The 14,621-nt window shown below is 44.4% G+C and overlaps 1 protein-coding gene across 1 annotated transcript in view; it reads right to left on the bottom strand.

The window, feature by feature from the left end:
* IGF2R (insulin like growth factor 2 receptor) overlaps window positions 1–14,621 on the bottom strand; it is a 100,632-nt gene that overhangs the window by 32,590 nt on the left and 53,421 nt on the right. The window contains exons 21-27 of the mRNA XM_081338775.1: window positions 10,531–10,632; window positions 9,846–10,011; window positions 8,627–8,794; window positions 5,851–5,994; window positions 4,464–4,642; window positions 3,021–3,108; window positions 1,034–1,249 (exon numbers count right to left, since the gene is read on the bottom strand). Coding sequence (XP_081194901.1) covers window positions 1,034–1,249; window positions 3,021–3,108; window positions 4,464–4,642; window positions 5,851–5,994; window positions 8,627–8,794; window positions 9,846–10,011; window positions 10,531–10,632 — 1,063 coding nt within the window. The remainder of the gene's footprint in view (window positions 1–1,033; window positions 1,250–3,020; window positions 3,109–4,463; window positions 4,643–5,850; window positions 5,995–8,626; window positions 8,795–9,845; window positions 10,012–10,530; window positions 10,633–14,621) is intronic.

Below are 14,621 nucleotides of genomic sequence, written 5' to 3'. Positions count from 1 at the left end.
AGGGCCTTTTTCTTTCACCTTTTCCAAAAGCGGCCTCAATCAGTTTCTCACTATTCTGTAATCTGGAGGCAGACAGTCTTTGCTTTGGACCACAAATCCCACAATTTACAATGACTGGGGATTATCACTGTGGCTTTTGGAATTTATGGTACATATTCATTTGTGGATACTCTTAGTCTGGCTCTTCTGTTGGGTAACTCGTCTGGTATATCTTCTGGTGGTATACCTCCAGCTCTCAACCTTAACAGAACACACAAGCCCCTCCACTATATCAAGGGGATATCCACATGGAGGGGTTTGTTTCATTCATTCATTCATTCATTCATTCATTCATTCATTCATTCATTCATTCCACTTCTACAGCCATCCATATCTCAATGACTCAATGACTCTGGGCAGCTTACAGTTCTGCTGCAGAGTGTCCAGACACCTTGCCTGTGTTCTAATTACCTTTACTTTTATCACACAAAAAGAGAATGGAAATCACCTAGTGGCATTAGATGTAAAGATAAAAATTAGCAAATAAAAGCATATACAGAAGATATATAAACTGACAAGTATATGCATTTGTGTGTGTATACATACACACACATACCTGCATGTTTATAAAAATGTACAGAAGTCAAGAATTCCACAGGGCTTTCAGATGAATTTAAAATTCGGTGAAGGTACAGAGCAGGCATGTCAAACTGCCGGCCCAGGGGCCAGACGCATCATACTGAAACCGCGCCCACCCCATTGCTGGCAATGGGGGAAAGTCGCGTGACGTCGCAAGTTTGACATGTCTGGTATAGAGGGAAAGGATATTAACAGTAGTAATTAACATCAGCAGTAAAAACCTCATCTTTAGTTGGCCTCCAACTGTAATCACATGCAATTATTAGCACAGCCAGAGGACTTGTGGTTGTGGAAGCAGAATTACACAACCACTACAACTAAATCTCAAGCTACCTAGAGTAGTATCAAAGAAAAGCTCCATGAAGGCATTTGCTTGGATAGCAAATCAAGGCAACAAATCTGAGAATGACCTTACCTGCTATTTTTTTATCATGTGGCTCTTGTTTTTTAATTTGACATGATGACACCATATTTCCACTGTTGCTTGATTGTTTGCAATCTGTTGTTAGTCTATCGCAGATTCTAAAGTAGTAGTCATATTCTTCGGTGCTGACTTTAATATCATTCCCACGAAGTGGTGACAAGTTATATACATAACTATATCTTGGATCTTTCACTTGACAGTTCTCACCTTAAAAAAACCCAAAACCACAAGGGAAAAAATGATAATCTAATGCTGTAGAATGACGTACAGTTATTTATTTAAGACAATCACTTAACTGTATTTCAGCAAATTATTTCTTTAAACAGAAATTCCAACGTACAAATTGGCTGTCATGAAAATTACTTTCACAGTAATAGATTATCTAGCACAAGTATCAAAAGCAAAATCTGTTACGTGCCATGCCCCAAAGAAATATGGGGCCCTGTGGTACAGTAATTTGAATGCAGCATAGCAGGTTAACTGTGCCCACAGCCTGGAGTTCGATTCTGATGGGTGCAAGGTTGCCTCAGCCTTCCATCCTGCTGAGATTGGTGGAATGAGGACCCAGATTGTTGGGGGCAATACGTTGACATTGTAATCTGCCAGGAGACTGCTGTAAAGCCCTGTGGGGCAGTATATAAGTCTAAGTGCTAATGCTATACTGTGCCTCAGAAATAATAATTATTAAATTTATATGCCACCCAAATCCCAGCTACTCTGACAGCTGAACCATTCTAGGTATGATGCAGCCTGTCTGAACTAAAATTTGGAATAGTTTGATTATTCAACGCTTTGACCATGACCAGATTGAACAGGCAGGTCTTATGGGGCAAGTAGTGAAGGTCTGGTGCATCCCGCCCCACTTTCTCCACTTCACATTTGCATGCCTGGGCATCAGCCCATCCATTAGCAACTTCCTTTCCATTACCTTCCATTAATGACTATTGTTGTTTTTTTATGTTCTCACTGAGGAACTATACAGATAAAGCATATCACTAAAAAGCAAACTAAAGAATAATATAAAATGTAAAAAATGGCTTTACACTTCTAAAGAGAATTAAAAATTAAATATTTTATGTATTTCATTTTTCTTCACAAATCCTCCCATTTTCCTATATATTTTATATAATTAAAATTTATGGAAATGTTACATCTCTTACAATCGTTTAGTTTCACAAGATTTCTGTTCCAAAAACACCTGCACCTTCTCTTTCCTGAACATGTTACATAGCATCACACATACATACAAAAAGTGAGACCATCTCTTCTGGACCAAAACCCATCTCTGGCCTATAACAAATACAGAAGGCCCCCATTCCAAGAAGTAAATGGTAGAATTAAGTCAATAACAAACTTTTTATTTAATTCACATTAAATTTAAAAATAGTTAATATTAGCAGCTGTAACTTGATAACAATTTTTGGAGATAGGGTGTATATGTGTAATCATAAGGTAAAGGTAAAGGTTCCCCCGCACATGCATGCTAGTCATTTCCGACTCTAGGAGCCGGTGCTCATCTCCGTTTCAAAGCCAAAAAGCCAGCGCTTGTCCGAGGACGTCTCCGTGGTCATGCGGCCGGCATGACTAGACGCCAAAGGCGCACGGAACGCTGTTACCTTCCCACCGTAGTGGTCCCTATTTTTCTACTTGCATTTTTACGTGCTTTAGAACTGCTAGGTTGGCAGAAGCTGGGACAAGTAAGAGGCGCTCACTCTGCTACACGGCACTCGGGATTCGACCCGCCAAACTGCCAACCTTCTGATTGACAGGCTCAGCATCCTAACCCGCTCCCTATATGAAATATTTGGAAGTTAAGACTTCTGCCATATACACGAATTAGGAAAGAACTGGATATACACGGGGAATTTATGTTCAAGATAAAACCTGCCTTTCTTCTTTCATATTAAATATAAACTTATTCATGGGCTTTAGCTATAGAGGTTGAAGAACAAAACTTATTTTAAGTCTTCATATTTACCTTCTGCTCTGTGCACAGGGCAAGCTGCTAGTGTTCTCCAGAGAAACACAAACTCACAGTCCTTTTCATATTGAAACACTGGTGATTCCTAAACATAAAGATGAAAAGTTTGACAGGTTTCATGCATGCATGAATGAACTTCTGATTCCCTTATATGCTACTGAATCACCATTTTATGATTCACTGGCCATTATTCCGTTCAAATCTCATTTGTCAAAAAAGAAACTGGGAACCTGAGAATTTCATTTTTGACTATCATTTTATACTCAACAAGAGAACTAATCAGTACTGCTACACAAGAGCCAGGTTTTCAAACACGTATCTATATACCTATGTGTATACTGTCTACATTGTCTCTACCAATCTTTCCTATGTTGTTTTTCTTCATTCTTCCCTCTCCCTGTTAGCTTAGCTCCAACTTCATTCAAATTCAGAGTAAACAATAATAATTAAGCAAGTGATTTGAATTGCAACTCTTAGCCATACTGCCCCTGTAGATCACACCACCAATTTTTTTCTGTCAGGAGCAAGGGAGCAAAGGAAGGAAGGAAGGAAGGAAGGCTGGCTAAGATTCTGAACTGGTCAGGCAAGTACATCAAACAAAACTTAAAACCTTTTAAGCCAAAATAAATAAATTTCTCATCAACCCATATTGCCTCATCTCCTGAGGCTCTCTCTGAAGTGGAAAAATGGAAAACTGAATGATATGGAATAATCAATATGAAATAGTCATTTTTAAATAATGGAAAAAAACAGAGCCTTTCATTTTACTTTAAATTTAGTATCCCTTTTTTTTGCAACCGTGATTTCAAATAGGAAGCATCCATTGACTAGTTCCTCTAAATATATTTCTACACCTTTAGAAGAGGAACATTTGTGAAGCTATTCCACCCAAATCAACTACATACAATCATATGACATAGGTACAATATGTTACTACTTTTGGAGTCCCTGATTCTCTACAGGTGTATTGGAGGGTGGGGGGGGGAAAGGTGTTAAAAACTTCTCTAAGGAATCTCTGACAGTATCCCAAGGAGCCATCTGGGAAAGAAATAATGTGCAGCTGTGCACTCAGTTTCTTCCAGTCAAAGCCTTTGAGGCTAGAAGAAATGAAAAGCCTTGAAAAATGCACCTATGCACAATTATTTGATATATATTTTTAAAGGAACAGAATTCCTAAGCTTCCACACACACTAGTCCTGCAAAAGTACAGACAAGTTGGAAAAGGATATGAATGGCAAAGATAATACCAGCCTGCAAGGTTGCAAAAAGCAGTCATGTTATGGCATCTAGATCATGAAATAGTAGAATTTGCTTATACCGTACATAGTGTTTTTCAAACATGGCAAGTTTAAGATGTATGGTAGGCTGGCTGTGGAATTCTGGAATTCCACACATCTTAAAGTTGCCAAGTTTGAAAAACACTGCTATACATGAACTTACCATAGCTTGATCACACTGGAAAATTATCCGTGTTGAGTACTGTTGTTTATCTTTGCATTTGTCTCCATTTAAATACACAATAGTAAGGGATCCATCTGTGGCAGCCTGAGGACTTATTTGAATGACACCAAGATTCTGGCTTTTATCAGCATATTTCACACAAGCTCCTAGTACACCAGCTACAGCCAAAAGACACATTTCAAAATACATATTTATGTTTCCCAAAAGGATTGCATTAATTCTTTTCAAAAGGAGCTCAAAAGTAATTTAACATTCTTTTCTCCTTTTCTTAAGTTAATCATATCTGGACTGATATGTTAGTAAAATTTAAACTCAATACGTCCTTGCTGACTGACACAAGGATTTTTCTTTACTTCCTTTATTTTTACAGTTGTTTTTCTGTAAAACAAAATTAAAATTGGTTTAAAACTATTATTTCTATCTTTACACTAACCAAGCATCAAACCGATAATTGCTATTCTCCTCTATCATAATATATATTCTAGCATTAAAATTCAATGTGACAAAGATAGAAGAATAAAAGTCGGATTAAAAAGGCTTTTAGAAATAGTTCAGTCAATTTTTTAAATCATTTGAAGGTCCTTAAAAAGATAAACTACTGACAGGTTTATATACAGAAACGTGCCAAACTGGTTTGTTTAGTTTTGATCAACATGATAGGCAAATGAAGTCACCACAATGCTGGGAAAGGTGAAAGAAAAAGGAAGGAGAGAAGGACCACCAGCAAGGTGGATGGATTCAGTCAAAGTGATGATGAGAGCATCATTGGAAGACATGAAAGACCAGGTTGAGGGCTGATCATCATGGAGAAAATTTATCTATATGGTCACTAAGAATTGACAGTGACTTGATGGTACATAATCAATCAATCAATCAAGAGTAACAAAATTTATTTATTTATTTATTTTATTTAATTAATTAAATTTTTATACCACCCTATTCCCGAAGGACTCAGGGCGGTTTACAGGGCAACATAAAATATGATATAAAAATAGTATAAATTAAAATAGATTAAATTACATAAGCCCAACAATTAAAACAATATTAAAAGCTAAAACCCCTTCAGTCCAGGCCTGATAGATCAAAAAACCAAGTTTTCAGATCCCGGCGAAATGTACGCAGATCGGGGGCGGTCCGAAGTTCCACCGGTAAATCATTCCAAAGGGCAGGCACGCCCACAGAGATTATTACAAAATTACAAGGAGGGGGGGGAGAAGCTTGCAGCTCATGAGTAACAGGATGCAGATTCCTGGCTCAGTTTATTGTACGAACCTTATCACTGTAGTCTGTTCAACTAAGTCTACCCATTTGTGTTCTAAGCACTGGTAGGTCAACTCTGCATCATTAGGTAACCTAAGATACTTACCTGAACATCCTGGTATGTAGGGAAGTGGCCTGCAAACATTGAGATAGAAAGTTCTTTTTTTGGCATCTGCTGTTGTATCCAGGGCAATCCAGGGTTCGTGATCTCTGCTCAAGTCACTCAGATCATATTCATTGCCATCAGAATCTGAAAACACAAGCAGGAACTGGAAATGCTTGATTAAATCAAATCCTCCTTATCCAAGTCAGACCCCAATTTCCAAGAGGTTAGTCATCCAAGCCTGACATTTGAAGAGCAAAGTAATAAAATAATATTAAAACAAAATATGCATTATGAAATCAGAAGATTCTACAAATAAAGGTTGGGTGCTTTACTATTATATATAACTTCCCAGTATTTTTATTTCAAAACATTCAAGCATACCTCAAGAAATCCCTAACCAAAATAATAAAACCCAGAGATTACTACCCTTTTCTTCTGTTACACGTAGGGATGAATGACACGAAAATGAATCTGAAAACAATATTGAGTGATTACGAGCAGCTAGGCAAGAAAGTTAAGGAGTTAGGTGCACAAGTAGTTTTTTCATCTGTACTGCCAATGAAAGGTCAACATCCAGTTAAGAGAATAAAGGATTCTAGAAGTGAACCACTGGCTAGCAGGCATGTCAAACTGTCGGCCCACGGGCCAGATGCATCACTCTGAAACCGTGCCTACCCCATTGACGGCAATGGGGAAAAAGTCATGATACATTGCGCAACGTCACGTGACATTGCGTGTTTGACATGCTTGGGCTAAAGGGTTGGTGTCGCCAAAAGAACTTTGGATTCCTGGACCATGGTCTGCACTACCTCCATGATGGACTTTAAGCAAGAGATGAGCAACACCTCACAAAAACTGGGAAGAATGTTTTCAGAAAATGACCAGCTCAACTTATCAGGAGGGCTTTAAACTAAAATCGAGGGGGGAGGTGACCAATCTTTAGGATCTCCAGATCCTAACTGCAAGCAAACCCTAGAAAACAAATCAAATAATGAAGTAAGGAGGGATGGGAAAGAAGACAATCTCAAACTTCAAATAGGAAACATAGGAAGCATACCTAGAGTCAGGCATAAAGATCTCAAATGCCTATACACAAATGCTCAAAGTTTGGGGAACAAATAGAAAAAGCATGAATTATTACTACATGAAGGTAGATATGATATAGCTGGAATTACTGAAACTTGGTGGGATGAAACCCATGACTGGAACATACTGATAGGAGGATACAAACTGTTCAAAAAAACCAGACCCCATAAAAGAGGAGATGGAGTTGCACTGTATGTAAAAGACAACTATCTATCTATCTGTCTCTGTCTCTGTCTCTATATCTATCTATCTATCTATCTATCTATCTATCTATCTATCTATCTATCTATCTATCTATCTATCAAACTTTCACTTAAAAATACCTTTTCAGTATTAAGTCAACAAAAACCACTTAAATGTTTCTTCTTTCTTAACTTAATTTACAAGAAAAAGAAAACCACTACAGTACCTTAGGCAAAAGGAACAGTTTATAGCTTAATCAAAAATAATTATTAAATAGAACAAGAACAAGATGACTAGCACCTCAAAAATCAAAGATTATGCTGGTTTGTTTAAAAAACAGTTAATGCCTTCTATGGAAGAGTAATGAATGTGGGCTCAGAATTTCTAAATCTTTTAAACCAGGTTCCAATGGAAGGATCTTTGGATTTTAGAAAATAACACAGATCCCCTTAAATCAGAACAGGGTTCTGTTCTGGGCCCAGTGTGCTTCAACATCTTCATCAATTATTTGGATGAGGGGATAGATGGGGAACTCATCAAATTTGCAGATGACACCAAGCTGGCAGTAATAGCTAGCACTCCAGAAGATAGGCTTAAGATACAGAAAAATCTTGACAGACTTGAACATTGGCCGCTATCTAACAAAATTAAATTCAATGGTGAAAAAAATAAGGTTCTACATGTAGGCAAGAAAAACCAAATGCACAGGTATAGTATAGGTGGTACCTTGCTCAATAGTAGTAACTGTGAGAGGGATCTTGGAGTCCTAGTGGACAATCACTTAAATATGAGCCAGCAGTGTGCTGCAACTGCCAAAAAAGCCAACACAGTGCTAGGCTCCATTAACAGATGGATAGAATGAAGATCACATGAAGTGTTAATACCACTTTACAATGCCTTGGTAAGGCCACACTTGGAATACTGCATCCAGTTTTGGTCACCACGATGTAAAAAAGATGTTGAGACTGTAGAAACTAGAGTACAGAGAAGAGCAACAAAGATGATTAGGGGACTGGAGGCTAAAACATACAAGGAACGGTTGCTGGAATTGGGTATGTCTGGTTTAATGAAGAGAAGGACAAGGGGTGACATGATAGCAGGGTTCCAATATCTCAGGGGCTGCCACAAGGAAGAGGGAGTCAAGCTATTCTCCAAAGCGCCTGAAGGCAAGACAAGAAGCAATGGATGGAAACTAACCAAAGTGAGAAGCAACCTAGAACTAAGGAGAAACTTCCTGACACAGTGGAACAACCTGCCTCCAGAAGCTGTAAATGCTCCAACACTGGAAGTTTTAAAGGAGAGACTGACAGCCAATTGTCTGAAATGATATAGTGTTTCCTGCCTGAGCAGGGGGTTGGACTAGATAACCTACAAGGTCCCTTCCAACTTTATTATTATTAGTATTAACTCTGAAATTTCATCACTTACTATTTGATTGTAAGGGGAAAACATATATAAAAGCACTTAGTAATAGAGATGGAAAATTTACCTATTCTAGTTTACTCACCAGTGACTTGGCAATCAACTGGAGCAGGTGGGCAGGCTAAGGCTGTGTAGAACTTAAAGTAAGTATTATGAATATTTTGTGCAGAATTCATTTCTTCATGTACAAATTTGAGTTCTCCAGGATAGGACTGATTACAAGTAAAAGTAATGATGAAATTGTCATTGGGCCCTGAAACATGAAAATAAAACATCAAGATAAAGTATTCTCCAACTCTTTTCAGTTAGTGGTTTACTCCTGTACTTGGAGCTGGGAATTCCATTGCTAAGTCTGAGTTGCTGTTTTTAGGCAAATCCCACTTAGGCGTAACATCGCAGAATTGTCATCTGCAACCTCCTGCTGATTTCCCTATTGAATTTGCTTGTCAGAAACTAGTAATAAAGTCAGCAAACAGCAATCATGTTAGGGATACTGCAAGGCTGTAATTGTGAGCCAGTTGCCAAACATTCAAACTGCTATCACATGACCTTGAGGATACTATAACAGCCACAACTACAATGGTTAGGCATAAATCTCTTTGTTCAGGACCATCATAACTTCAGTCACTGAGCAAGTGGTTGCTCAACAAGGAATACTATATATATACTGTTCCTTTAAATCTGCACACATTGGAACATCGGACAGTAAAGAGCAAAAAAACTCCACAAGAACAATACAGTTCAATGAAGAGAAAAATATGGTGGTTTTCAGGGATGACAAGGGAAAGACTTTCACCCAGGTTCATCGTGTATTTTTTTAAAAATAAAATATTTCCATGACTGAATCAAGATACATTCACTATTATAGGTTAAACAAAGAGCAAATATTAAAGTGTGATGGAGATAAATTATACCCTGTAAGCAATGAACATTTTCTACAATCTCTTTTATTAGGCTTTCTTATATATCTTGAATTCCACATCTCCAGATTTTTAAGCTCCAATCTCTCTTTTTTTACAGGAATCTGAAGAAGCATTAAACATTTTTGTCTGTGGATTCAGAAGATGGGCAAGCATATACAGTTTCTACGGTAATAGCGAACAAGCTGTACATTGTACATGGACTCTACTTTCCTTTGAATTAAAAATAATAGGTGTTTCTTTAGATATGAGCTCTAGGAACTGCAGAAGAAAGCCTGAGGGGATGAGCACTGTATAATGACTAAATATTATCTCTTGAAAACATGTAGTGACTATACTGGAAGGCAAGCATTTACCGTACAATGTAAGCCACACTCACTTTACCTGTATAAGTAAGTGATAGGTATCCTTCTGTAGACAAATGAAGAGTTTTGTTCAGTTTCACCAAGCGAACATGTTGTAGGTCTTCTGTTTCACATCCACCAATTGAATCATCAACTTCAATACCAGGAATAGGCCCACATTCCTTGGCTGGTCTACAAATACTTACCTAAGAGATTGAACACAATCAATATATGTTACGTTTCTACTATTTGATGCACATAATTATCAAGACCACACTCATGTATCTTTACTTAGCTTAGCCAAAGTGATACAGAATATAAATGTAGGCTTTGAGTTTGACATGAAAAATTCTAATTCCACAGTAACCGCCCTGGAAGCTGCCTTTTACCCATCTAACTAGCCCATCTAAATCATCTAACTGATAACTCAGTATTTTCTGTTCTGTTTCATAGCAGCCTTTCAGGATTTAAATGATCTGTATTTTACTTTTAACTACTAAATCCTGCATATAAATCATTTGTTCAGTTCTTGGGCTAAAGCTTTTCCCAATATGTAGCTCACAGTATATTTATTTGCTGTTTATTAACATTACTATTATCAGGAATTCTTTTCACAATACACAAGATGTGGTTCTGAGTGCTTTTTATACTTCCCTCAAGAAAGCAAACCAATTTATTAATTCACTTCAGAAAAATGACAAGAACTCAGAAATGAAAATTATTACCATGTAGCTCTTTTTAATTCCTTCAACAATGTATGCTTTTTCCAAAGCTAATGGTTCCAGGTTATATAGAAATCCAGTGTTTGGGTCTTTTACAGAGCAGCTCTGCAGGAAAAGACACAATTCATAAACTTAAAAACATTTGCAGCCTTAGAAATAAAAAGTCAAGGAGGTAGTATCTACCATATTGTTATGATTATCTACAGGTAAATTCAAAGCTATTTATATTCAAAATATTTATCTTGTTGAAAGTCAAAGGATATCAAATAAAGTAAAATTACCGTATATACTTGAGTATAAGCCGACTCGAGTATAAGCCGAGACCCCCAATTTCACCCCCCAAAACTGGAAAAAGTTATTGACTCGAGTATAAGCCGATCCGCCGTTCTGCAAGCCTCTGCCGCCAGCAGAGGCTCGATCCGCCATTTTGCAAGCCTGAATACACAGGAATACCCTGTGTGGCCAAGGCTCGTCGGCAGGTCTCCGTTCCTCCTGCCGACCTTTGGGGAGGTTTGGGCGCCTCCCCAAACGTCCCCAAACCTCGGCAGGTCTCCGTTCCTGTTTGGGGAGGTTTGGGCGCCTCCCCAAACCTCCCCAAACCTCGGCAGGTCTCCGTTCCTCCGCGCAGACCTGCCGACCTTTGGGGAGGTTTGGGCGCCTCCCCAAACGTCCCCAAACCTCGGCAGGTCTCCGTTCCTGTTTGGGGAGGTTTGGGCGCCTCCCCAAACCTCCCCAAACCTCGGCAGGTCTCCGTTCCTGTTTGGGGAGGTTTGGGCGCCTCCCCAAACCTCCCCAAACCTCGGCAGGTCTCCGTTCCTCCGCGCAGACCTGCCGACCTTTGGGGAGGTTTGGGCGCCTCCCCAAACCTCCCCAAACCTCGGCAGGTCTCCGTTCCTGTTTGGGGAGGTTTGGGCGCCTCCCCAAACGTCCCCAAACCTCGGCAGGTCTCCGTTCCTCCGCGCAGACCTGCCGACCTTTGGGGAGGTTTGGGCGCCTCCCCAAACGTCCCCAAACCTCGGCAGGTCTCCGTTCCTCCGCGCAGACCTGCCGACCTTTGGGGAGGTTTGGGCGCCTCCCCAAACGTCCCCAAACCTCGGCAGGTCTCCGTTCCTGTTTGGGGAGGTTTGGGCGCCTCCCCAAACCTCCCCAAACCTCGGCAGGTCTCCGTTCCTCCGCGCAGACCTGCCGACCTTTGGGGAGGTTTGGGCGCCTCCCCAAACGTCCCCAAACCTCGGCAGGTCTCCGTTCCTGTTTGGGGAGGTTTGGGCGCCTCCCCAAACCTCCCCAAACCTCGGCAGGTCTCCGTTCCTCCGCGCAGACCTGCCGACCTTTGGGGAGGTTTGGGCGCCTCCCCAAACGTCCCCAAACCTCGGCAGGTCTCCGTTCCTGTTTGGGGAGGTTTGGGCGCCTCCCCAAACCTCCCCAAACCTCGGCAGGTCTCCGTTCCTCCGCGCAGACCTGCCGACGTTTGGGGAGGTTTGGGCGCCTCCCCAAACCTCCCCAAACCTCGGCAGGTCTCCGTTCCTGTTTGGGGAGGTTTGGGCGCCTCCCCAAACCTCCCCAAACCTCGGCAGGTCTCCGTTCCTCCGCGCAGACCTGCCGAGGTTTGGGGAGGTTTGGGGAGGCGCCCAAACCTCCCCAAAGGTCGGCAGGAAGAACGGAGACCTGCCGAGGTTTGGGGAGGTTTGGGGAGGCGCCCAAACCTCCCCAAAGGTCGGCAGGTCTGCGCGGAGGAACGGAGACCTGCCGAGGTTTGGGGAGGTTTGGGGAGGCGCCCAAACCTCCCCAAACAGGAACGGAGACCTGCCGAGGTTTGGGGAGGTTTGGGGAGGCGCCCAAACCTCCCCAAACGTCGGCAGGTCTGCGCGGAGGAACGGAGACCTGCCGAGGTTTGGGGAGGTTTGGGGAGGCGCCCAAACCTCCCCAAACAGGAACGGAGACCTGCCGAGGTTTGGGGACGTTTGGGGAGGCGCCCAAACCTCCCCAAAGGTCGGCAGGTCTGCGCGGAGGAACGGAGACCTGCCGAGGTTTGGGGAGGTTTGGGGAGGCGCCCAAACCTCCCCAAACAGGAACGGAGACCTGCCGAGGTTTGGGGACGTTTGGGGAGGCGCCCAAACCTCCCCAAAGGTCGGCAGGTCTGCGCGGAGGAACGGAGACCTGCCGAGGTTTGGGGAGGTTTGGGGAGGCGCCCAAACCTCCCCAAACAGGAACGGAGACCTGCCGAGGTTTGGGGACGTTTGGGGAGGCGCCCAAACCTCCCCAAAGGTCGGCAGGTCTGCGCGGAGGAACGGAGACCTGCCGAGGTTTGGGGACGTTTGGGGAGGCGCCCAAACCTCCCCAAACAGGAACGGAGACCTGCCGAGGTTTGGGGACGTTTGGGGAGGCGCCCAAACCTCCCCAAAGGTCGGCAGGTCTGCGCGGAGGAACGGAGACCTGCCGAGGTTTGGGGAGGTTTGGGGAGGCGCCCAAACCTCCCCAAACAGGAACGGAGACCTGCCGAGGTTTGGGGAGGTTTGGGGAGGCGCCCAAACCTCCCCAAACGTCGGCAGGTCTGCGCGGAGGAACGGAGACCTGCCGAGGTTTGGGGAGGTTTGGGGAGGCGCCCAAACCTCCCCAAACAGGAACGGAGACCTGCCGAGGTTTGGGGACGTTTGGGGAGGCGCCCAAACCTCCCCAAAGGTCGGCAGGTCTGCGCGGAGGAACGGAGACCTGCCGAGGTTTGGGGAGGTTTGGGGAGGCGCCCAAACCTCCCCAAACAGGAACGGAGACCTGCCGAGGTTTGGGGACGTTTGGGGAGGCGCCCAAACCTCCCCAAAGGTCGGCAGGTCTGCGCGGAGGAACGGAGACCTGCCGAGGTTTGGGGAGGTTTGGGGAGGCGCCCAAACCTCCCCAAACAGGAACGGAGACCTGCCGAGGTTTGGGGACGTTTGGGGAGGCGCCCAAACCTCCCCAAAGGTCGGCAGGTCTGCGCGGAGGAACGGAGACCTGCCGAGGTTTGGGGACGTTTGGGGAGGCGCCCAAACCTCCCCAAACAGGAACGGAGACCTGCCGAGGTTTGGGGACGTTTGGGGAGGCGCCCAAACCTCCCCAAAGGTCGGCAGGTCTGCGCGGAGGAACGGAGACCTGCCGAGGTTTGGGGAGGTTTGGGGAGGCGCCCAAACCTCCCCAAACAGGAACGGAGACCTGCCGAGGTTTGGGGACGTTTGGGGAGGCGCCCAAACCTCCCCAAAGGTCGGCAGGTCTGCGCGGAGGAACGGAGACCTGCCGAGGTTTGGGGAGGTTTGGGGAGGCGCCCAAACCTCCCCAAACAGGAACGGAGACCTGCCGAGGTTTGGGGACGTTTGGGGAGGCGCCCAAACCTCCCCAAAGGTCGGCAGGTCTGCGCGGAGGAACGGAGACCTGCCGAGGTTTGGGGACGTTTGGGGAGGCGCCCAAACCTCCCCAAAGGTCGGCAGGTCTGCGCGGAGGAACGGAGACCTGCCGAGGTTTGGGGAGGTTTGGGGAGGCGCCCAAACCTCCCCAAACAGGAACGGAGACCTGCCGAGGTTTGGGGACGTTTGGGGAGGCGCCCAAACCTCCCCAAAGGTCGGCAGGTCTGCGCGGAGGAACGGAGACCTGCCGAGGTTTGGGGAGGTTTGGGGAGGCGCCCAAACCTCCCCAAACAGGAACGGAGACCTGCCGAGGTTTGGGGACGTTTGGGGAGGCGCCCAAACCTCCCCAAAGGTCGGCAGGTCTGCGCGGAGGAACGGAGACCTGCCGAGGTTTGGGGAGGTTTGGGGAGGCGCCCAAACCTCCCCAAACAGGAACGGAGACCTGCCGAGGTTTGGGGACGTTTGGGGAGGCGCCCAAACCTCCCCAAAGGTCGGCAGGTCTGCGCGGAGGAACGGAGACCTGCCGAGGTTTGGGGACGTTTGGGGAGGCGCCCAAACCTCCCCAAAGGTCGGCAGGTCTGCGCGGAGGAACGGAGACCTGCCGAGGTTTGGGGAGGTTTGGGGAGGCGCCCAAACCTCCCCAAACAGGAACGGAGACCTGCCGAGGTTTGGGGACGTTTGGGGAGGCGCCCAAACCTCCCCAAAGGTCGGCAGGTCTGCGCG

The sequence above is a fragment of the Vipera berus genome (genome assembly GCF_964194415.1).
Source record: "Vipera berus genome assembly, chromosome: 1".
In the NCBI taxonomy this organism is placed as follows: domain Eukaryota; kingdom Metazoa; phylum Chordata; class Lepidosauria; order Squamata; family Viperidae; genus Vipera; species Vipera berus.
Note: the sequence above shows the minus strand (reverse complement) of the source record. Positions and strands in the feature narration are given on the sequence as shown.